Source organism: Meles meles, chromosome 10 (assembly GCF_922984935.1).
Source record: "Meles meles chromosome 10, mMelMel3.1 paternal haplotype, whole genome shotgun sequence".
Lineage (NCBI taxonomy): Eukaryota > Metazoa > Chordata > Mammalia > Carnivora > Mustelidae > Meles > Meles meles.
In genome coordinates, this window is record NC_060075.1 from 92,042,099 (window position 1) to 92,065,803 (window position 23,705).

A 23,705-nucleotide genomic window follows, 5' to 3' on the forward strand; every position below is an offset into this window, starting at 1 on the left:
TTCTGCAAAAAAAAGTCACAGAGCTGCAGGTAGTGAGATCCCTCTATTTCCAGGGAAACAAAAATGTTAACTACCCACTATCCATTTCATACTGAATTTATTTCCGTCGGGCTGTCGGAAGTTCGCTCATACATGAGACACATGAGAAATTAATCGTTTGATCAATTCAGGGAAGACGTGCTTTTCTTACTCCCAGTGCTTTATTCTGGACTTGCATCAAAGACAGACTGGGTTGGCACAGCACTCAGGGTACAGTGGAAAGGAGCAAGAATTTTTAGGCACAGCGAAATGACAGCACCGGAAGCAACGGCATTGCCTTCTTGTAATACTATCGAGATGAGCTCACAGACGCTGAGTCTTAGAGCCAGCCTTAAAAATTGGGTCCAGTTTGGCGGACGAGTCCCACTTACTGGATGGACGGACAACGATATTATTAGAAATTGCTGCTCCGCGCTCATTCCGGGCTGTGCACTGATAGACCCCTTCGTAGGTCTCCGCCTTCCCTTCACTCATGATGTTGATCATGAGGGTTCCTGAGCCTGGCTTCATGGTGACGAGAGGGTCCTTTTCTATGTCAAAATGCGTCCCATTGCGGGTCCAGGAGAAGCTGCCCAACACATAAAGGATTAAGCTTGTTAACGGTCCAGAAAGACAGCGTTACATCCTCTTTCACAAATTCCTAGCCGTTTTGTAGGTTTCTAGAAGTAAGGATTACATTTTAAAGATTGTATTTATATATTTATTTATTTAACACAGAGAGATCACAAGTAGTCAGAGAGGCAGGCAGAGCAAGGGGGGAGCAGGCTCCCCACTGAGCAGAGAGCCTGATGCAGGGCTCGATCCGAGGAAATGCAGTGAAAGAACAACAGGCTCCAGACTGACGAAAATGTTTCATTGAATCGGGACTTAGAATAAAGGGCCGGCCGTACAATTTTAAGGCACGTGTCTTCATTTAGAATGAGCCAGAATCTGTCTCAAGGAAATCGGGCACACAAATCGGCTGTCATTTTTCAAAGAAAACACAGAAAGTTGGTCTCTGAGGCTCGTTCTCTTAGAGCTTTATTAGCATTTTTATTGTAAACTGCACTGTTCACAGAGTTGATAACCTGTCAATAAAATTTTGCCCCGGGCTGGAATGTGACCAGAAGCTCCAGACCTCACTGTGTTTTGCACGCCCACTGGGATTTCCCTTCCCACTGCTTACCCTTACGGCAGTCGTGGTCCCATCATCTCGGGGTGGGAGGGGGTGTGAAGTGGAGCTACGGATGGAGAGGGGGTAGAAGCCAGGGATGCTGGTAAATATCCCCATTCCCACAACAAAAAACTATCTGGCCCCAAATAGTAATCCTGCCTTATAGAGAGTGGTGGCAAGTGGGATGTCAGTGTGAACCCGAGGAAGGACTCCATGAAATGACAACATCTTCAGGCTTGGGTGCTAGAGGTTTCTAATGATATGGCAGAACATACCTTTTTTTTTTTTTTTTTAAGACTGTATTTATTTATTTGACAGGAAGAGACAGCAAGAGAGGGAACACAAGCAGGGGGAGAGAAGCAGGCTTCGTGCTGAACAGGGAGCCCGAGGTGGGGCTTGATCTCAGCACCCTGGGATCATGACACAAGCCGAGCGCAGCCGCTTAACGACTGAGCCACCCAGGTGCCCCAAAAATCCACATTACATTTTAATAATAATAACCCAACTCTCCAAACTCCCCGTACATAACTGCAGGAGACAGAGCATCTGCTGATAAGCTTCAGGTCTTGACTCCTGGAGGAGCACTGCCAGGCGTCAGTTTCCCATCTATAACATCTGCTGGTTGGACCCGATAACCTTGCATGTCTCTCCCACCTCTGAAACACTGGGCAGGGCTCATGCCAAGATCCATATGGAGACTCTGAGTACTGAGCCCTGCCAAGTCTGAAAACCCACTCACGACTATTTTATAGACCTCTACCGGGCAAGGACGGATCTTTGAAGCCATCAATCAAATTCAGCTTCTTCATTTTACAGAAGAAGAAACTGAGGCCCAGAGAAAATAGGTTTGCCCCCGCCATAAGGGCAGTAGAGCCCTTAGAAGGCTTTCTTCCACATCTCCCTATAATGTAGGAGCATTTTGCAGAAGGGAGTGTGTGAGTCCAGAAATGCAATTATCTGGGTGTCGGAGAGGAACAATCTGACTCCCATTCATCAGAAAGACAAAACGAAAGAACTGATACATGATACTTCAGACATAGGCAGGACCTGAAATTGACTTAATATTAACACCGATGTTTATGTTCGGTTCTATAACAGAGCAGAACGCACACCCACCTTGGAGGAGGTTTCCCTTTGGCCTCACACTGGATTACGATATTCTCTCGAGGGTCAATAATGTAATCTTTTGGAGACTGCTGAGTAATGGTTGGAGGCTGTACCACTTAATTGTAGAAAGAAGAACAATGTAAAGAAGTCATTCAAGATCATAATAAAAATCACTCTTTCCATGTCAAAATCACGTGCCCTAGACTAACGATGCTCCAAATGTTTTTAGCAATCTCTACGGTGGCAGCACATACGTTACTAGATTTTTAACTAAAAGTCTCCTAAAACTTTGAAGTCAAGGCACAACTTCCTTTTGGTAAGTTTATAGGGATTCGCAGAGCACTACAAGTTCGGGAAGATAATTACCAACACAAGTTTAATACGAAGACCATTTCTCTTCTGATGTAACGATGAGAAATTCTGATTTTTTTGGTTCCAGTGATGCTTTTCAGTAACATTTCAGTTAGGAGGTAAGTGGGCATTTCTTAGGAAAGACTAACTGACTTATAGTTCATTAGTGTGCTAATGTAAATTAATATATGTTGCGAACAAATCAATTTGAGAAGTTAACGTTAAAAATATGGGTAAATTAGAGACTTGGCAGTCTTATTAGAGCCAGGAGGTAGGTGGCTACGAGCAACAAAGATAAAACAGTCTCGTTTAGTAGATCAGTGGAACTGGGAAGTGCTCGGTTACAGAAGACAACATTTCTGTTTTGCTCTTCAAAGTGCTATCTGATCATTTATTTTCAAATCCTATGGGGAAATCGCTCTGACCCAGAACAATTTAGTCTGAAGGAAGCTGGTTTCTGGACATCCAGTGCTCAAGCCACTCAAAGATCACCATGTCCTTCTTGTGAAACCAGAATCACAGAATGTTAGAACAGGAACTGGAGAAACCATCCATTTCCACTTCTGTTGTTGCTCAGGGCAGTTAAATGGCCTGAGGAAGAAGACACAAGCAGAGATCCAAACTCTCCCAGTAGAAGCCACTGCCTTGTACAACTCCAGGGAGAGCTGTTCACACAGACGAGGGGTTCTGGACCTAGGGTCCCCTTAGAGGACATCAGGCCGTTTCTGGAGACAACGCTCGTTGTCGCTCCTGGGGGCCAGAGGCGGTAGTGGCATCTGCTGGGCAGAGGCCAGAGATGCTGCTAAACATCTTACAGGACAGCCCTCCCCTTGGCCTCCACAAAGACTTATCTAGATCATTTAAGCTTTTCATATTCTGGCTTTTCTCTTTCAACCCATGCTCTGTGCTTCGTGAAACCTCCTTCACCGGGCAACCAAGCGTTTCCCAATGCTTACTACTAATTGCCCTCTCTGCTCTTGTCTTTCTTTACTGTGATTAGCAGTTGCCAGGGTTAAATTTATCATTTCCATGTCTGATGTCCTATGAAGCAGCCAACATGGTTCTCTTCTCTTGTCTGGTCTCCAGTCTTCTTGCCGTCCCCTACAATGGACACTGAAATACAGGCTCTGGCCATCTGAATAATAGCTAAAGCCCAGATCAAAAGCAGAGCTCATTCCTGTCATAATTTATTATGAGCCTAATAACTGCTGGATACTCACCAGTACCATTTTCCCTTCCCTTTAGCGAGAGTCAACCCCATCTCAGTTCCCCGTGCCGGGTAGCACCTTGGGCTGGGGGTCAAGAACCCGTCTGGTTCCTTCTTACCAGCTGTGAGACTTCCAGCAAGTTTCTTACCTTCTGTAAGCCTCACTTTCCTTAGAGGGAAAATGGGGCTTAAAATTGGTATCTACCTCCTACGGTCACTGGAAGGAAGAAGCAAAAGAATCTGGGTAAAATTCTTAGTACATGCCACAATGGTAATGGTTCAGTGTGAGCTCTGTGCAAATTATTGTCATAATCATTTTTATTTGGACCAGCTTCATCTTTGAGTGGTCCTTTATGCTCTGGGAGCATAGAGTTTGGGATGATGGAAAGAAGCCTGGAATTTCATATCCCAGCAGTCGATACCTAGGTGGCAGATGGGGGCAGGGACTGTGAGGAGGGCCTCAATCCAGTTCCTTATATTTTTCTGCGAGTGACAGAGGTGCGAGTCTGGTGGCTTCAAACCCAGCACTTCTGTTCACACGTCTGCTGCAGCGCTGGTTAGATGCCCCTCCCCCCCCGCAGCTGTCAGGAATCTAAGGTCTGTAAGGACCTCTTTGAACAGTGCTTAGGTCACCTGGCAACTAACAAACACTTATAGGGAGAAAAGCTGATTTTATGTGATTTTCCTGGTTAATCCAATCTCACAGGATTTTTTCAAATGCCTGAAAACTATGTTCAAGGTAGAGTCTAGGAGCTGCCCAACTGCAGAAGTTTTTGCTTAGAAAAAAGTTACGCGGGGAACGTAAAACAATATTTAGATTCACGGGGCTGTTGCGTTGCTGGGACGTGAGCCTACACGGTCCGGAAGAAGTATAGTGAGGCACAGCGCGGCTGACGTGGGTGAAACGTCGGCTTGCGCTCGCCTTTTGAAAGATAAAGACACACCTTGACGCCAGCAAGCATTTAATGGCATTTAGACCCAGACAGCCATTTTCTTTAAATTTTGTGAATTTTCTCATTGAGTTACATCAGATGCGAATAAAGCTTGGAAGTTAGTCAAGCGGCATAGCGGTAAAAGAAAGAGTAATACTGGAGTCTTCGGAATTCATGCAAGGCATCTATTAAACTTGCTTCTTGGTATTTAAACGCAACGTTGAGCCAGAGGAAATGCACATGCTCAAAAAGATGTTAGGCACGACTCCTAAAGCTGTGCGTTCCATTCACAGTATTAATTCAAAAACAAAGACACGGTCAAGTGCTCACACTGCCGAGTAATTACAGAAAGACACTTACAGTCTTCAAGAAGTTTTGCTTTTTCCCCATCAATATCAGCAGGTGAGTGGGCAAACAGGATTAAAGAAAACCAGATGTTAGTCCTGAGAACGTTAGAACCCTGGAGATCAAAGGGGCATCTTTGTCTATTTGGTCTGACCTAAAAAACCAGGACAGTGAACGTGGAAGTCATGAGGTTGTAAAAGAAAGACGCTCCCACTAATGGTTTTGTTCACTCCTGCATCAGCCATCCTGCATAAACATACGGAAGAAAAAAAGGAAGGCTTTCGGCAAAAAAAAAAAAAAAAAAAAACGGCTAATTCCATTCCATACATGTGCTGGACAAGTAATTATGTGCAGTTTGGAAAACAGCTGAAATTAATCTGAGTTGTCACATACTGTGTTGTGTCTGATCCCATTATCCCAGACATCACTAGGCCCCCGGTAATGATACCTAACCATGGGACGTCACTACCGTGCCGGGGCTTCATCAGAGCCAAATGCAACACTGGTTTTAGGTTTTTACATTTCTGTGGTTCATCTGCAAGTCAGTAATTGAACTTTTCGGCTGTTAGCCTACTTCTGCTTCAGAATTCCTCCTCACCCAGGGGTTGCTGGTAGGGGCACCAAGGAGCAGCTCAGATGGATGGGGTGTAAGGAATAGGGGCAGGGAAGAAATGACATGAGCATGCAATTCAAATGATTGTGCAGAGCTGCCTGTCATTATTATTTGTAAAGGTTAATGCAGGAGCGCCTGGGTTGTCCGTGACTTTCTTTTCATCATGGTTATGCCTCTTCTCCATTAGCAGCGATAATTGAGTTAGCCGTAGGTGACTGTTTCCCCCTGATTGTTAGATTGAGCCGTCAGATTAAAGGAGAATATATTTAACACAAGAGAGAACAAAAGCCCATTTCTCTCAAGTGCTTTCGTCTCTCTTCTGTAATCTGCTGGGGCAGATGCTTACTTGGGCATTCCAACTCCAGCGGGTTGGTTACATACTTTTTTTTTCTAATTGAAATTAAGGTTAATGAATATTTTTTGAAAGGAAGTAAAATGTTGCATTTTATGGTCCTTTAGACTGTAGATGCACAGCCAAGGAAGTCAGCGGAGGGTGGGGTAAACCACATCTTTTCTTAATGTCTTCCCACTGGGACTTGCAACCTTCTTTGGCAAAAAATGACATCCCCAGCAATCGAATAGCCCCAGGAAAGTGCTATCTTCCTTGCACCTTGGAAAGCTTGCCAAACAGATGTTCTATTCAGGAAGCTAATGGATTTAGAGAGGTCAGGCAGATCAAGAATAAAAGATGAATCTGGATTACAGTCATTGTCCAAATCTGAAATTCTGCTTTCCACTGCAAGAGAAGCGACCGGTCGGAACCCAGCATTCTCTTTCTTTCTCACGACCAGGCCACCCAGGGCAGGCGGAGTGCAGCATTACCATTCCTGTTAGGAAAAGGGGTGAACTCTGATACAGTAGCTGTTGCTCGTTCCATTTTAAATAGTGTTTTTTTAAACCAAAGATCTTTCTCTAGGCTTTACTAAGATACATGTCCTAGATCCAGACTCATAATGTCAAGTGAATTTTGCCCTGTTGGAATCAAGAGAGATGAATTATGGGCAGTCTGGGGCTATGGAGGGGTGTGGGGTTGGCTGAGAAACCATCCCCCAATCTTTCCAGAGCATTCTGAGCACGTGAGGGGGATGGGGTGGGGGGGGTGTGGAGTAGTGGGGAGGGGACAAGTGGGGAATTCTCCATGGCTTTTTCAAAGTGATTCATACAGTTTTCTTGCACGACCCCTTCTATCCAGAGTCACCTGTCGGGAGGATCAGGGGAGCCCACAGTTCGCTCCTTCTCCACCGCCCCCCACCCCGTGGTACACAAAAGGCACCTGAGGAGGAAGAAAGATAATGACAGGGAGGGGACAATGGTCTGACCGGTTCAATGGCCATTTCTGTGGCAAGACTCTTTGGAAACACCAGGTGCTGTAGGTAAAAGCCAAATTAATTGTGATGAGCTTTCCCGCATCACACAGACACCTTCTCCATTCACGCAGCTCACAGGGAGGGGAACCGCTGGGGCAGCTTTGACTCCCGGGAGCAACAGCTCTACAACGTTAATACTTACGATCAAGAGGGACGTCCAGCGCCCTCACCAGCTGGCACAGGAGGAGAAGCAGGGGCGCCCTGCCTGCAGGTAAGCGCTTCTTCCTCGGCATTATTTCAAGCTGCATTAGCTGAGCTCCTGCGGAGACCCACAGATTGAATTTCCTTTTCTTCTTTCGCAAAAGATCTGCGTGCAGCGTTTAAGTAGTTTTCATGCAGGGAACTGGAAAAGGAAAGAATGAGAATTATAGCGTATTAAAAAGAAGGAAATGAGAGGAAGTCTGCTGCCCGGAAAATTAGTTCTCTGTTATACAAGACCTCTAAAACGGAGCTAACTTTTTAAATATTTAAGTCTCAAGACTGGAATAATCATTTATTCATAAATCAGCTAAAATCAGGTCAGAAGCATTTGTAGGGATGTCAAGCAAAATCTGTCCATGCTGCCATCTTTACGGTTTCCCCATTTTAACTATCGGCATCTATGCCAGAGGCTACCGTGTCATTCCCAACAGGAAAAACTTGGCATATAAATGGATTAGAAAGTGTGAGTCTAGAGAAGGCCTAATGGATTCTCTGTTCTAGAAACTGTCTTTGGGAAAGTCCAAGGCACTGTTGCACATTTGCTTCAAACCCCAACCACTGATTTACCAGCTGAACCACCAGCAATGAAGGCCTTTCCTATCTCTTACTTAGACCAGGAGAGCAGACATGCTGGGGTGCCCAGTTCAGGGCTTTTCTTACCAGTCACCCTCCGAAACAGTGGGATCTACCAAATAAAATTCAGTATATCTTTAAATAGATAATAGAAAAACCTCAGTGATCTGGCCTCAATTTATCCTACAACCTTATCCCCTCCTATTTGCATAAAGCTATTTTTCGGTTTGCTGGTCTGTTTCTGCTTCTCTCTCTTGGGTCAGGCCTTCAAAATGCCCTGAATTTTCTCACCGTCATGCTTTTGTCTCCTTGGTTCTTTTCACCTGGAATGCCCTCTCCACCCTATTTCCTTATCAAAGTCTAATTTATTTCTTTACAGATCAGTTTAAAGGGAAACACTAGCCGACCAATCAAACTAGAAGTCCTTTCACCCTCCACCCAAGAGTTCCTAAATTCCTAGTTTTAATCATGATTTATATATATATAGTTAGATACAGAGATAAATAGATTTTTTTTTCTTCTTTGCGGTATGCATCCTCTCTCCCCTACTCCTTCAGGCGAAGGTGGTCTTTCCCATTTATGTATCCCTCTCGTAACACTAACGTAGTTTGCCCCACACAGAAGAGGATCAGCACAAACCAACTGTAGACCTCTGTCCCATGGCCACCTCCTCCCTGGAAGGAAGCGTCTAATCATTGACTTCTCATTTATGAAGACAGGTGAGGGTGACTGGTGGCTCTCGAGAGAGGACAGAGGGCTGCTCCCACAACTTAATTACTGAATGATTTGTGTGATTTTTATTATTTGTATGATTGAGTAGTTTGATAATATCCATCTTTCCCACTAAATTGAAAGCCTCCTAAGGGCAGGGACGGTGGTCTTTACTGTTCAATGTTTATTTTTCCCCTAGAGGCCATCGCAGTGCCTAGCATACTGTAGGCTGTACATAAATATTTATAGGAGAAAAAAGAAGAAGAAGAAAGGGGGAATGCAAAAAGAAATGGAGATTGAAGATTATTGAAGACAAGGCTGTATTCAAATAGGCTGTCTGAGTACAGTCTACCTAAAGTTGTGTTTATTTTACTACTGGGTTTGAAAACCAAACCCTTGCTATATGGTCAAATTAGCTATCATATCATGTCTGTATGTGGAAGAAAGCTTACATGTTTAAAAGGAACGTGAGACAATGCTAATAACGTGTTTTGCTAGCAATTGAGGCTCTGATTTGAACCTGACGACTACAGTTGGGACACTTCTTGGTAAACAAATACAAAGAAAAGGACTAACACTAGGCTAAACATAGACATAACACGTACATAAATATTGTTTTCTGAATGAAACATCCATATTCTGTGGTTTTGCTTAAGATCCAAGAAATTTGTGTTTCCACATTACATATATAAAGCAATTATGTCCATTATAATTTCGAGAGGCTGATACGGAAGCTCATCTAACTATCTCTTTAAAAAAAAAGGATTTCATTTATTTATTTGTCAGAGAGCACAAGTCGGGGGAGCAGCAGGCAGAGGGAGAAGCAGGCTCCCTGCTGAGCAGGAAGCCCTGATGCAGGACTCCATCCCAGGACCTCGAGATCATGGACTGAGCTGAAGGCAGACGCTTCACCAACTGAGCCACCCTGGCATCCCTCATCTAACTATTTCTAACCAAAATATACACCAGGCAGTCTTTCCATATGTGCAAACCATATCTCTATCATTTAACCATGTGTGCAAACCGTATCTCTATCATTTAACCAGATTTATTTAGGTCTCTCGTGATTTTTCTGTTGAAATGCGAATTCTGAATTTACCCATGAGCTTCATGGAAAATGCAAATAAATGGCACAAAAACAGGTTGATGCTACATACTAGGCATATGGAGACAGAACTCCAGACTCAAACACTGAGTAAACGAATGGCTCACCTGCCTGATTTCTGTCAGCCTAGTCAAGTGCATCCCATGTATGTGCCTAGCTCTCCGAAGGGTGCAGGAGAACTAAAATACTTTCTAAAAGACGTACGGAAAAATTGCAATGCCCATGAGATCTGAAGCAGTTACCCACAATTTCCAAGTCCTTAAATGATGATTTACTTTGCCTGCATGCCTGAACCAGCCATCCTCCCAACAGAAAACTGTTAGACAGTTTCCTAAAAAAACAAGCATCTTTCCACCTGCTTTACCTTTTCAGAGTCTATAAGGAATAAGATATTGCCATTAAATCGCAGTGTCGCCTAAAGAAAGCAATTAAAATTTTAAGAAAAATTGAGAAGGTACTTACTTAAGGAGACATGAGTAAATCCTCACAACGAGAGGAGGTCGTGAACTAGATGTAGTCTTTCTTCAGAAGTCGTGAGCTAACTGCACCGAGAGCCACAAATCTGTCTCCAGTGTGGGTTCTGTTTGGGGAGGACAGAGAGACTGTCCTGCCCAGCCTCTGGCTCCTGCCCGTGGAAAATCACCCACTCCTCCTATGTATGCCATCAGAGGTGAAAAACTCAGTGCCTAAGGACAGCATTAGGTCCCCAGCACTCAGTCAAAGTGAAAATCAAATATAGCTACAGAAAATTGAGCTCTCTCTCTGTAAGAGTGATGTGCTGTGCATGTCTCACAAAGAAAAAAACCACCGCTCCTAAGCTCTCAGTATTGATGTCAACGCCCTGCCCAGCTCAGAGCCCATCTGTCTGGTGGTTTGCCTTACAAAATGCTGGTCGTTCTCTCTTACCTGAGAATCATGAGTTAAAACCAAACTGTTTATGCAAGTTCATTAAATGAATGCAACCCCGATTTGAAATAGCAGCCTCGTGTTTAGTCAGGGCTGAAGAGTACGTCAGAGCCACACAGCTTGAAATTTACAAAAAAATACTTGCAAGGACATTTTATTATTTTTTTTATTTTTATTTTTTAAAGATTTTATCTTATCTATTTCAGAGAGAGAGAGAGAGCGTGCGCATGAACAGGAGGGCCGGAAGGAGAGAGAGAGAGAGAGAATCTCAAGCAGACTCCCCACTGAGCAGGGAGCCTAACCCAGGGCTCGATCCCACGACCCTGAGATCACGACCTGAGCTGAAATCAAGGGTCAGAGGCCTAACTGCGCCACCCAGATGCTCCTGCACAGATATTTTTTTTTTAAATATTTTATTTATTTGACAGAGAGAAATCACAAGTAGGCAGAGAGGCAGGCAGAGAGAGAGGAGGAAGCAGGCCCCCTGCGGAGCAGAGAGCCCTACGCGGGGCTCGATCCCAGGACCCTGGGATCATGACCTGAGCCGAAGGCAGAGGGTTTAACCCACTGAGCCACCCAGGCGCCCCAGCCCCTGCACAGATATTTTAAAGCATGATCAAAACGAGACAAATGGTAGGTCCAGAATATAATTCATGCTGACACTTAAAACCACATATATTGTTAAAATGACCCCGGAGTATTGATAAACAGAAAGGCCTTTTAATGTTTCCCTTCATTTAACTCCACTCAAAGCAACTCTTCGCAAATAACCTACAGAACCTCCTAAACAGAAGAGAAAGGAACATCTGTCTTCTTTGGTAAACTTTTCATCGTTAGACAAGAAATAAAAGTCAAGGTTCCCTTACTTCTTTTGGCCTAAAACTCATATTAATCACAGAGCAAATGTTTCCCTGCATCATTTACCATCCATTTAAAAAGAAAAACGTGACGTTTTGACAAAGGTTTCATATTAAGCCCAAAAAACGCAGCTCTCCTGTTATTCACTTAACGAAGTCTTGTCATTCGAAAGAAGACAAAATCTTTGTTTTTTCCTCTCAAGTAAAAGATGAAATTATTTTAATTAAGAAAATATATCAGCTCTTTTCCATGACTGGAAGGCCATGCACCACTCACAATTTCATTCTGGTCTGTTTGTGCTTTTCCACATCCCAACATGGTGGTTCGATGCCGACTGTAACACCCATCTATTCTCTAAGCCAATAAACAAATATGCTTATGTGACTGGATGCCCTTGGGCACACTCATTATTGCTCTGGTGACCCATCAGTGTCTGGCCTCACTAACTGAGTGTGACATTATTTTGACTATGAAAGGCGTTTTTTCAGCAGTCAACTTGGGGATGGTTAATTTTTATATTTTGTTAAATATTTGTCATCAGAATGATGTCCATTCTAGGCCATGTTTGCACTTCTCAACTCAGATTTCAAGTCTGAGACTACGGAAGGAAGGTCAATGAGAAATGGGCAACGACTTAGCGTAATTGTGAAGTCACACTTAAATCTACACAGCTACATTACCATGAAAACACTTCAGGAAAAGTGGTCTGGGATTTTGTCTCTTCAAATAACAAGCTAAACTTTATGGAACACCAAGGAACATGTTTCTAATTCGGCGCTAGCCCAAAGGGATGTCCCAGAGAGTTTCAACAAGGAATCTGGTAGCTAGAACCTAGAATAGTATGTAAGGAAAGGTGGACAGTTAGCAGGTATTTTTATCCAAATAATCAATGTTAGAACACATCTTGGTAATAGTTCAAATCTTGATTCCTCAGAGCACTTTAACTGGTCATCTTCTTTGATATTCATAAAAACCTCAGAAGATAGGAAAGCAGGGACTGTGCCCATTTAGTAGTGAGAAGGGGGTAAAAATCCAGTCACAATGGCTATTATTCACTGAGCACCGTCCAGGTACAGGAATGGCACTGAATTGGCTCCATGCATTCACTGATGTCATCTCACCAACAACCCCCAAAGGTAAATTCTATTATACTTTCCAGTTTACGAGATGCAGAATGGTAAAGTCACCTGCTTAAGGGCACGCACTGGTGTGTGAAGTGCCAGACCCAGAGTTCCCATTCTGGAAAGTTCTGGAGCTTCTAGCCCTCTCACATTGCCACACCCTGAGGAGCCCCTAGCATTTCTCCCCCCCTCATAGGTTCTTATCTGGCACTATCGCTAATAAGCAAATACAATCACCGGGTTTACTACTAATGTTGAAAAAAAAAAACAAAAAACACATCACTAATGGATTCTGAATATCCACAGAAGATCTTCACGGTGTCGCTCAGAGCATGACTTCAGGGGCCTCTTCAGGTGGCATCCCACATGACTACTGTCAGCTGGAACTGTGCCACATGCTGGCCCTGGCCTTTCGAAGGAGCTGCTAGTTAATTTTAAATTAAAAGTTAATTTTAAATTAAAAGCAGGCACTATATGCCCACTATGTGTCCATACAACATTCGTAAGGTACAAAAGACCATAAATTCCAACATAAGCAACCCTAGCAACCCCATTTCTCTCCGAAAGGAGTATTACTACCAAGTTTTGCACATCCTTCTAGAGATAGTACATGCATAAGAAGTATAGACATATATAAAACAATATTTTAAGGATCTCTTGAATTTAGAAAAGCCTTTTATAAACCTTTATAAGTCACTGAAGTTAGAGCATCAAAAATACCAACGCCTTTTAACGTGATCTAGCTTTTTGCATCACATGGAATTATTTGGATACTCGCTTTCTCACACTTCCTCTGTTTAGCACAGTCAATGACCCAAAAAGAAGTAGTAGACAATGATCTAACTGAAAGATCTAAGACAAAGGATAAAGCACGCTTAATGCAAGGTCCATAGGGCTGAGATTACCAGCGACCCTGACCTAGGATGCACCTCTCCCACACTTGTGCAGCTGGTTATGTGACGTCAGCCGGCATGCCCAAGCCCAGGGGTGACGGAGCTGACTGCGGACGGAAGGACGGGTTCAGTAAGTGACAAAGGGACCCGCGCTTCTCACACCGTGCTTCTGCTCCCACCTCCAAATCCGATCACAGTGAACTATGAGTGGAGGGGCACTATTCCTCTCCGAATGCTTGCTCTGATCAGCATGTCTGCACTGACCCCATCACCCTGACCGAGGCAAGAAGAGTCGGGGTGGGTGTGTGACCGAGGGAGCCGCCATGTTTGAGCCCGTTGAGATGACAAGGCTGTTTCAAAGGCCCGAGAAGTGACGGACAGAGTGGTGACAGACTCGTTTCTCAGGGAGAGGGTAGATATGAGGCAGAGAGGGAGAGTGAGTCAATAATTTGGAGTGAGAACAAAGGCTGAAGACCCCAGAAGCAAGGCGGCCTGAGGAACCATGAGTCAGCAGAGGAGACGAGGTGTCAAGAGCAGAAGGAGGACAGTGCGTAGCAAGAAAATCGTAGAAACAGGAACAGACTGTTGCCCAGTGACTGCAGCATCACGGAACGCCCGACAGGTGAGAACGAGAACCCACTCCTCCTGCACTGTGCTGACCAGGCCTCTACAATTCTTGGTATCCCAGGCAGTGCTCCAGTTCTCCGTGAGGTTGACCAGAATAGTGGTTGTGGTTGAAGCGTCTTCCATCTTGTGGACTAAAACAAGCCTGCATTAGTGTGCTAGGTAGACTGTTCCGTGGGTGGCCCACGGGAGGCGCTCCTCACGGCATCCATACCCCTTCATCCCCTCTCACGACGACTCTGGGTTTGGCCGCGTCAGGTACTTTGGCCAATGGGATTCTACCAAGAATTACACAAGCGCAGGTGTGGTGAGCATTTGCACACTGGGGCTCAGGCGCTCATAAGTTCCCTCTGGGAAGCTTGAGCTACGCTACTGCATGATGGGAAGCCAGTGGGAAGAGCCCTAGGGAGACGAAAAACCATCCTGGACTTGCTAGGCCCAACTGAGCTCCCAGATAAAAGCCGCTGAGCAATGACTTCTTAAACCATATGTAGCAGAAGAAACATCTGAGAACAGAGAACCAGACATTAACCATCTGAGGGGTAACAAACCCTCGGAATTATGGAAACCAATAAATTGTTGCTTCAAGTGGCAAAATTTGGGGGTGATTTGTTACACAGCCATAGATATCTGGAACAATCAATAGGGTAAACTGAGACAGGCTGTTTCTTGTAACCAGAAAGACCTTCATATGCACATTTAAGGGAACGTATGATTCCACTGCATACGTCCCCTTATGAGATTATGGCTGGAACCACAGGAATTCTAAATGAATAGTCGGGTGATGTAGGCTTTCCCTCTAAATTGATCTAGTGTTCTCTCTTTTCCTGGATGGGCTTACTTGTATGCATCCTGGTACAGCCGAAAGGCCCATTTCTCATGCCACACTTATACTGAAGATGGTTACCACTGACATCAAACGAATTTCTTTACACTACAGTAATGGTGGATTATGCCTAATTTAGGGTCTTAGACAATATATCCACTGATTTCTAACGCAGAAAAGCAAAAATGGAGCTAGCGAACAGAGTGAGAGGGAGTCCGTGTTCTTAGTCTATCCCTCCTACCTTCCCATCTTCACGAATCAGATTAGAATTCTGAGCTCAGTCATGGCTTTAGCTTGGATCCACTCGCTCTCCTAGCAAACAGGGAACATGAAGAAAGTGGGGAGGAGAAAGAGGGAAGCCAAGACAAGTCTATGCCCCCATTGCAAGGTTCTCCTCCCAGGTGGCTACCTTCAGATTAGGAAAGAGAAAGTTCCAATTTTAAAAAATTGAAAACAGGGAACTGTTCTAAAGGTGAAGCCTGAGAAATGGAAATTTCATTCTGAACACAGGTCTCGACAGTAATCTATTTGGCAACATTTGTCAAGCTGCTGAAACACACTCCAGCTCTATTTACCTTCTTGTAAACTGAGGTTGTTTACAAGTATCACTGAGACGATGTAAGGATCAGAAACGGTTTATTAAAACCTTCAGCATAAAAGGCCTTATGGGATATTCGTATTCTAAATGGGCTAAATCTTATCCACTTGTCAAGTAAACAACACATGGCAAAATGGCAGCCATTTAATGGTAGATAATAACATTTTGGATGCCCGGCAGGCTAGTCGCTTAAAAAGAAGTCACATTTCAAAGACAAGAAGCCAGGATTTATAAAACATATTCTTTTTTTCTTTTAAGATTTTATTCATTTATTTATTTGACAGAGATCACAAGCAGGCAGAGAGGCAGGCAGAGAGAGAGAGGGGGAAGCAGGCTCCCTGCTGAGCAGAGAGCCTGATGCGGGTCTCGATCCCAGGACCCTGAGATCATGATGTGAGCCAAAGGCAGAGGTTTAACCCTAACCCAGGCGCCCCCTATAAAACGATATTCTTGTTAAATGATAAGAACCGTTCCGAGTGGAGATGCAAGGCATGGTTCAAAATTTGAGTGTGTGCTCCCCTTCTCTCGGGCCTGGAGGTGAGTCTGGGAGAAGAATGGGTAAGAGAATCAGCCTGACTTCAGGGAGTAATTAACCCAGAGGTCTCAGTCCTTGGCACAGTACAGTTTATCCTTCACTCGTGTTAATGTCCAGGGTGGGCCGACAGGGGTTTCTGCTCCACCATTTTGTGATGTTGCCATCGCAGCAGGTGACTTCCACAGTCTCTGGATTCTCTTGCTCTTAACTGCTTCCATTCAGAGGTGACACACACATGTCTCTTGCTCATTAACCCATTAACCAGAAGTAGTCAACGACTCCTGGGAAGCCTTGTGAGCACTACGACCTCTGCCACAGAGAGCATGCGTGAGTCACAGCCGATCTGAAGGGGCACAGCAGATCTGGGAGGACTGTCAAAAGCGACGTTCTATGGGAGGGCCGTCTTACTGTTTCATATCGGGGACGAGCCAGGGTGCAGGAGGCTGGTGGTGAGCAAAGCGCACCACCACCAGTGTGGGTGCTGGAGGCCCACAGCCGCCACTTCTGCCTTCCTCCTCGCTGCATTTCTGAGTCATTCTTTCCTATAGTGTGGGCCTTCCCCAAACATGAGCATGGGTATGGGGGTGAGGAGGCAGAAGGCCCAGATTTATCGAATCCGAGGGACATCAACTCCTGCCATGTCATAGATGACAATCATCTACACAGGAAATATTCAAAATGTATTTTGCTAAGGTATCCAGGCTCTGTACAATCACAATAGGACCATGAAAATGACAAATGGAGATCGACATGACATGAAGAATTGTGTTCTCCACTTGTTATCAGTGCCGGGTAAGGTATATTATCATAAACTAAATAGCTGGGAATCCTTCATTCCAGCTGGAGGCGATTTCATGTAAAGAACAAATCTCAGTTACTTGCTGATATGCATTTTTGCACTACAAAGGATTTACCAGCAAAACAGGGAGTCACTCATGAAATATTTAACTCCCGGTGCATTTAATTTTCTGCAAACACGCCATGTAGAAATCTGCATTTATATAAAAAAAATAAATCAGTAAGTGACCATTTGCTGCCAAATGAATATGTCAGATTTACTCCAAAGGGCATCCTTGTCCTGTGCATTTAGACTATAACTCAGTTTCCAGGAAGTAAAAAGTTAGCTCCTCAGGAGTCCATATTCTGTACTAAGCACACAAAAGAATGAATATTGGAGACAACTGTCTCGGTGACCTGAGATTTAAGCAACCCATCGGTCAAAGCTTTAGAATACTCTGCTGTGTGTGCTAAAAGACACTGACTTCTCAGGAACCACTTACTCTATGAGAAGGTCACATTCTATTTCTACTAATATTTGTTCTTTTGTTTGTTTATTTTTTAAATGGGCTCCCCAGAAAGAATATATTCTGCTGCGACGGGGCAAAAGAAATGGCAAATCAAAGAGCTGATCAGGAACGCCAGCAAGAGGAGAGTATTTCTGGTGCAAGTGTCCTGCTGCCTGGAAAAAGTCAGGACAGAAAAGCCTCTGTTATTAGTTTTGTTTTGTTTTTAGCATTTTGTATTTATTCATTTGAGAGAGGGGGGTGGGACAAGCACTGAGGAGGGACAGAGGGAGAGCGAGAAAGAAGCAGATTCCCTGCTGAGCAGGGTTGGAGCTCTGACCCCGGATCATGACCTGAGCTGAAGGCAGATGCTTAACTGTCTGGGCCACCCAGGCGCCCCAAGCCTCTGGTTTTTATACAAAAGAGGTTGATAGGAACATTATACCTAGAATTACTTCCTCTTTGTATCTCTTCAGTTGCATTTTCATGGAAAAATGTTTGTGGGTAATCTGAGCATTTATTTCCTAAAGAGAAACACCTGTGCCTGCCTTTCTAGAAAGAGAACTGGAAAATGAGAAGGAAAGGTGAGACAGGAGGCCAAAGGCACAGCCACAAAAGAAGAAATGCCATAGATGTCAGAAATTTCTGAGTTACATTATTATTATCACTTTTTTTTTGGTTTTGAAATTATGGCAATTAACAAGAAACTGGGCAGAAAAGTATCTGTAAAAAATAAAATTTTTAAGCCTATGAAAAGAATCACAAAGATTTCCAGGAAAACATTTGTTGGGGCTCATGCTTACATCTCTAAGGTCTTCTCCAGCCCTGTGTTTTGGGATATGAGCACTGCACCTGCTTTAATGTAAATGGAGCCAAGTAAAGCAACCACCAACAGGACAGCCACTGAGCTGCCATAGCAGAAAAATAAAACCAAGACCAGAAACTGGAAAAAAGAGAGCTAAGCATCAGATTCTGCAAGGCTGCTCGTTATTACATCTGATGAGGCTCAGCAAGTAGAGATGGAGACATGAGTATCAGGCACATGTTAACTATCTCAACAATGGGCAGAATGATGTGGGCAGGAGAGGCAAGTCTGTGCCCAGCTCCTTCTCAGAGAAGTGGAGGAGTGAGGCTCCCAACTGTGGCTGAGTCATGGTTTCTGGATCCGGGTACCACTTGCTGCATCTCTGTGTCCAATGGACGCCACTTGAGCAAAAGGAGAGGGAACATCTGTGGAGAAGAGGATTCAAAAGTCTGGAACAGCAGCCAACAGAACCTAGAAGTGAAAGGGGTGCAGGGAAGAACAAAACCAGCAGAAAGGCAAGAGGCAGCAGAAAGGATTCCAAGGGAGACCACTAAGAACATCTGAGACCAAGGGATGTATGTGAGACAGAACCCAAACACAGTTGCAGAGCTGAAAAGAACAACTGCATATGGCTTCAACAGGGTATTTGGTGTGAGTGCAGGGATTGCTCAGGCATGGGTGGGATGGAAGCATTGAAGTTCCTCTTTCTCCCTCCTGGTCAGCTGGCTCCGGATTCAGCCAGTAAACATTTGACACCAAAAGCAAAGGCAACAAAAGCCAAAATAAACAAGTGGGACTATGTCAAACTAAAAAGCTTTTGTACAGCAAAGGAAACCATCAATGAAATAAAAAGGCAAACCACTGAAAGGGAAAAAACATTTGCATATTATATATTTTACAAGGGATTAGTATCCAAAGTAAATAAAGAGCTTATACAACTTAAGAGCAAATAAACAACCTGATTAAAAAAACAAAAACAAAAACTCACAGAAGAGCTGAATACACATTTCTCTAAAGACCTAAAGGTGGCCAACAAACACATGAAGAGATGCTCAATATCACTAATCATCAAGGAAATGTAAAACAAAACCACAGGGGGCGCCTGGGTGGCTCAGTGGGTTAAAGCCTCTGCCTTTCGCTCAGGTCATGATCCCAGGGTCCTGGGATCGAGCCCCGCATCGGGCTCTCTGCTTGGCAGGGAGCCTGCTTCCTCCTCTCTCTCTCTCTCTGCCTGCCTCTCTTCCTACTTGTGATCTCTCTCTGTCAAATAAATAAAATCTTTAAAAAAAATAAAAAAAAATAAAACAAAACCAAAGTAAGACATCACCTCACAACTGTCAGAATGAATCCTATCAAAAAGACAAGAAATAAGGGTTGTGAGGATGAGGAGAAAAGGGAATCCTCGTACACTGTTGGTAAAATGTAAACTGATGCAGCCATTTACTTAAAAGAGGGGAGGGGCACCTGGCTGGCTCATAGGAAGACCATGCTACTCATGGTCTCAGGGTCATGAGTTCAAACCCCACGTTGGGAGTAGAGATTACTTCAACACACACACACACACACAAATAGGTGCAGCCAAGATGTGATTTTTTTTATACATACATACACACACACACAATGGAATATGATTCAGCCATTCACAAATGAAATCTTGCCATTTGTGACAACATGGATGGACTTGGAGGGCATTATGCTTAGTGAAATAAGTCAGACAGAGAAAGACAAATACCATATGATCTCATTATATGTGGACTCTAAGCAAAGCAAAACCAAACACACAAGCTCCTAAGTACAGAGAGTAGAGCTGTCAGAGGCAGGGGGTGGTGGGTCAGGCAAAAATGGGTGAAGGGAGTTAACAGGTACATACTTCCAGTTATAAAATAATCAGTGGTGGGATATAACGTCCAACACTACGACTGCAGTTAATAATGCCGTATTGCCTTATTAACATTAATTAATTAATTAATTAACATTAACATTCGCTAAGAGACTCAATTTTAAAAGTTCTCATCACAAGACACCTATCTTGTAACCACGTATGGTGACAAATGTTATCTAGACTTAGGGTCATCACTTCACAATACATACAAATACCAAATCATGTTGTACACCTGAAACTAATATGTTGTATGTCAGTTATACCTCAATTAAAACCACCACCATCTTCTCATGCACAGAGTAAAAAAAAAAAAAAACAAAAACAAAAAAACAAGTGCACAGAATTTTAGAGGATTCAATTAAATTTAACTCAATAATCTGAGAATCAATTATGTGCAGATCAATGGCTGCATGAGGGTGGTCAGAGAGAAGGGGGATGCAAAACAGCAGGAGCACTGTTTTGAGTACAGTGCTCTGCGGAATGGATGATAGAAGGCGCATGAAGTCAAGTTATAATTATTTAAAGTGACAGTGATACACCTGGCCCCCTGAGCCCATCATTACCACAATCACCAAACCGGAAAACTACCAGACCACCAGGCCCTAGCTGCGGCATCTGGATGAATCTTGGTCATTTTTAAAGAAATAAAGGTCAATCATTTTTTACCCTTGATGTAAAATACGAGAATGGCCTTTTGACCTTAATTAAGTAGACTTCTTAAATATTATACTAAAAATATGATCCAGGAGAGAAAAAAATAACAAATTGGACATCCTCAAAATTAAAAACACTTGGTCTTTAAAAGACAGCAATAAGAAAATGCAATGACAGGCCACAGACTTGGAGAAAAATACTTACAATCACACATCTAATAACGGACTTGCATCCACAGCATATAGAAAGCTCTTACAACTCAAAAATAAGAAGACAATTTAACCTTTAAATATGGGCAAAAGATATGGATAGACACTTTCCCAAAGATATAAACATGCCTGATAAACATATGAAAAGATGTCCGATACAATTTATCATTAGGGAAATGAAAATTACAAACAAGATACCACCACGTACCCACTGAAAAGCTATATTAAAAAAGGCTGATCATATCAAGTGTCAGTGAAGACGGGGAGTGACTGAAATTTTTGTACATGGCTATGGGAATGTGCAACGGTATTGCCACTTTGGAAAAAAAGTTTGGCAATTTCTTAAAAGATAAATGCATACTTGGGATGCCTGGGTGGCTCAGTCAGTTAAGTGTGTGCCTTTGGCTCAGGTAGTGATCCCAGGGTCCTGGGATCAAGTCCCACATCTGGCTCGTGCTCAGTGGGGAACCTGCTGACCCCCCTGTTTGTGTTCACTTGCTCTCTCTCTCTCTCTGACAAATAATAAAATCTTAAAAAAAAAAAAAAAGATAAATGCACACTTAATTACCAACCCAGCAATTCTCTCTCAAGGTATTCACCTAAGACTAATGAAATATAACTACAAAAAAGACTTGCATGCAAAGGTACACAGCAGCCTTTCCTATGATAATCAGCAATCGGAAACAACCCACCGACTGGTGAAAAGATAAACACAATGAGGTTTATTTACATAATAGAGAACTCAGTAATAACAAAGAATGTGCAGCTGATAGATGCATGGACAGGGGTAAAACCTGAAAATCATGCTACATGAAAGAAAGAAGCCAGACACAAAAAAATCTATATACAATTCCATTTCTATGAACTTTCCAGAAGGGTAAAACAATAGAATCACAAACCAGATCGGGGGCTGCCTGAGGCCGTGGGGTGTGGGGGGAGGCGGGGTGGGAAGGGATCTGGGGGGAGGTGGTGGTAGTACTCTGAACTAGGCTGGAGTGCAGTTCACACAACTGCATTAATTTACTAAACTCATCAAACTACACTTAAAATGAGTAAATTCTGTGGGATGTAAATAGTATCTCAAAAAAACTATAAAAAGAGAAAAATAACGCGAACATCTGTGTTTTCCAAATAAAGACCCATCCCAGGGGTCTATTCTCCCATGGCATGTGCTTTCACGGATAATTCTCCCGCTAGTCCCTGCACGAGTTAAATACATCTACTTGCGAGTAAAGAAAACTGAGCAAGACTGAGAGGAATGACAAACGATATATTGGTTTAGGAGGCTAACTGAATTATTGGAGGGTTGATTTCAAGAGGAGTTATGTAGAGAGAAATGTGGAGGGGACTATCCTGACTAAATTAGACAAGGCCAGAGGAAAGAAACTACACTGGTCATTTTCACGAAAACGGTATTTCTTTCTTTCTTTCTTTCTTTTCTTTTTGGTTTATTATTCATTCATTCATTCATTCATTTTATTTATTTATTTATTTTATTAGACAGAGAGAAACACGGCAAGAGAAGGAACACAAGCAGGGGGAGTGGGAGAGGGAGAAGCAAGCTTCCCACTGAGCAGAGAGCCCCGATGCAGGGCTCGATCCCAGGATTCTGGGATCATGACCTAAGCCAAAGGCAGATGCTTAAGGACTGAGCCACCCAGGTGCCCCGAAAATGGTATTTCCATCACCATCTGTAAATCAGTTTCCTTAACAAGAGCTCGGGACAACTTCCAGCATTTCTCAGAACTGTGTTTAGGATATAAGACTCGCTTGTACATAACTTTGATTTCACATCAGAATTACTTTGGTCTCACGTGCACTTCCATCTCCCCGGAGGCCGAGAGAGGTCTTGTCGGATGTCTCAGATGAAGGTGCAGTCCGCCTTCTTCACGCGCCGCCATCCCTCCTCCTCGTCTCCATGTGGCTCAGCCTAACTGAGGATTACCAACACTTTTTTTTTTTTACCAACACTTTTAAATGTCAGTGGCATTTATTTCTATCTCACTGAGCAAAAATAAGGCACCAACAGCAGAGATTAAAAAAATAGAACTGCTCAAATGCAGACTCAGTCTCCAAGAAATCTATTTCCTCACCCGGAGGAGGAGCCCTGGGCCTCTGGCCCCTGGAGAAGCAGGAGGTCTTCTGTGTGCTGGGTGGGAACTCTTCCAAGAGTTTCTCTCCACCAATTAGCACCCTCCGCTCCAGGGCTGAAAATGCTCATGGCGGTCCTCTGGCCAAGAGCCGGCTGAAACAGCCTTAATCCCCTCTGCTCACCATGGTCTCTGTGCCTGCAGCTCTTGGTCTCAATTACTCCTGCTTTCTCTACTTACCCCACCCCCGCCAAGAACTCCCTTATCTTTACTTCCCTCTCTTTCCCGCCTGGGTCCCATCGGTCACCCTCCCCTTCATTTTCCTGGTCTGTCCTCTCAACTCCTTGCTCCCAGGAACAAGCCCGATCCAGCAGTCTTGCCTGCCGTGACATGAAGCAGGAGTCCCTGTGTTGTACACACAAGTGGGGTAAAGGGACAAAGTGGAGGCAGCCCCTGGTTCAAATCCTGGCTGTGCCGCTTGGAAGCTGTGTTGCGCTGGTTAGGTTAAGTAAACTCTCTGTGCCTTAGTCACTGCACCTGGGGAGAATTCACCTAGCCCCGGGGCTGTCGAGGGGACCGGTTAGATAAGCAGGTAGTGTGCACAGCAACCTGCCAGGACCTTAGTGCACCCTTCGTAGATGGTGACAAGTACGTGGGACAGGCCCTGTCACACACAGCCTCCGCATACATTTCTAGCCTCTTTCTGTGTCATTTGCT

At 43.9% G+C, this 23,705-nt stretch overlaps 1 protein-coding gene across 16 annotated transcripts in view; it reads right to left on the reverse strand.

Annotated features, from left to right (window-relative positions):
• NRCAM (neuronal cell adhesion molecule) overlaps positions 1 to 23,705 on the reverse strand; it is a 279,250-nt gene that overhangs the window by 71,361 nt on the left and 184,184 nt on the right. For 9 of the 16 annotated variants that reach the window (XM_046020757.1, XM_046020754.1, XM_046020752.1 and 6 more), the window contains exons 4-7: positions 7,257 to 7,457; positions 5,150 to 5,167; positions 2,309 to 2,414; positions 411 to 607 (exon numbers count right to left, since the gene is read on the reverse strand). In XM_046020757.1, coding sequence (XP_045876713.1) covers positions 411 to 607; positions 2,309 to 2,414; positions 5,150 to 5,167; positions 7,257 to 7,362 — 427 coding nt within the window. In that variant the 5' untranslated portion in view covers positions 7,363 to 7,457. Of the gene's footprint in view, positions 1 to 410; positions 608 to 2,308; positions 2,415 to 5,149; positions 5,168 to 7,256; positions 7,458 to 10,166; positions 10,469 to 23,705 lie in introns of those variants that run through there. The other 7 variants (XM_046020758.1, XM_046020756.1, XM_046020751.1 and 4 more) reach the window with 2 other exon arrangements.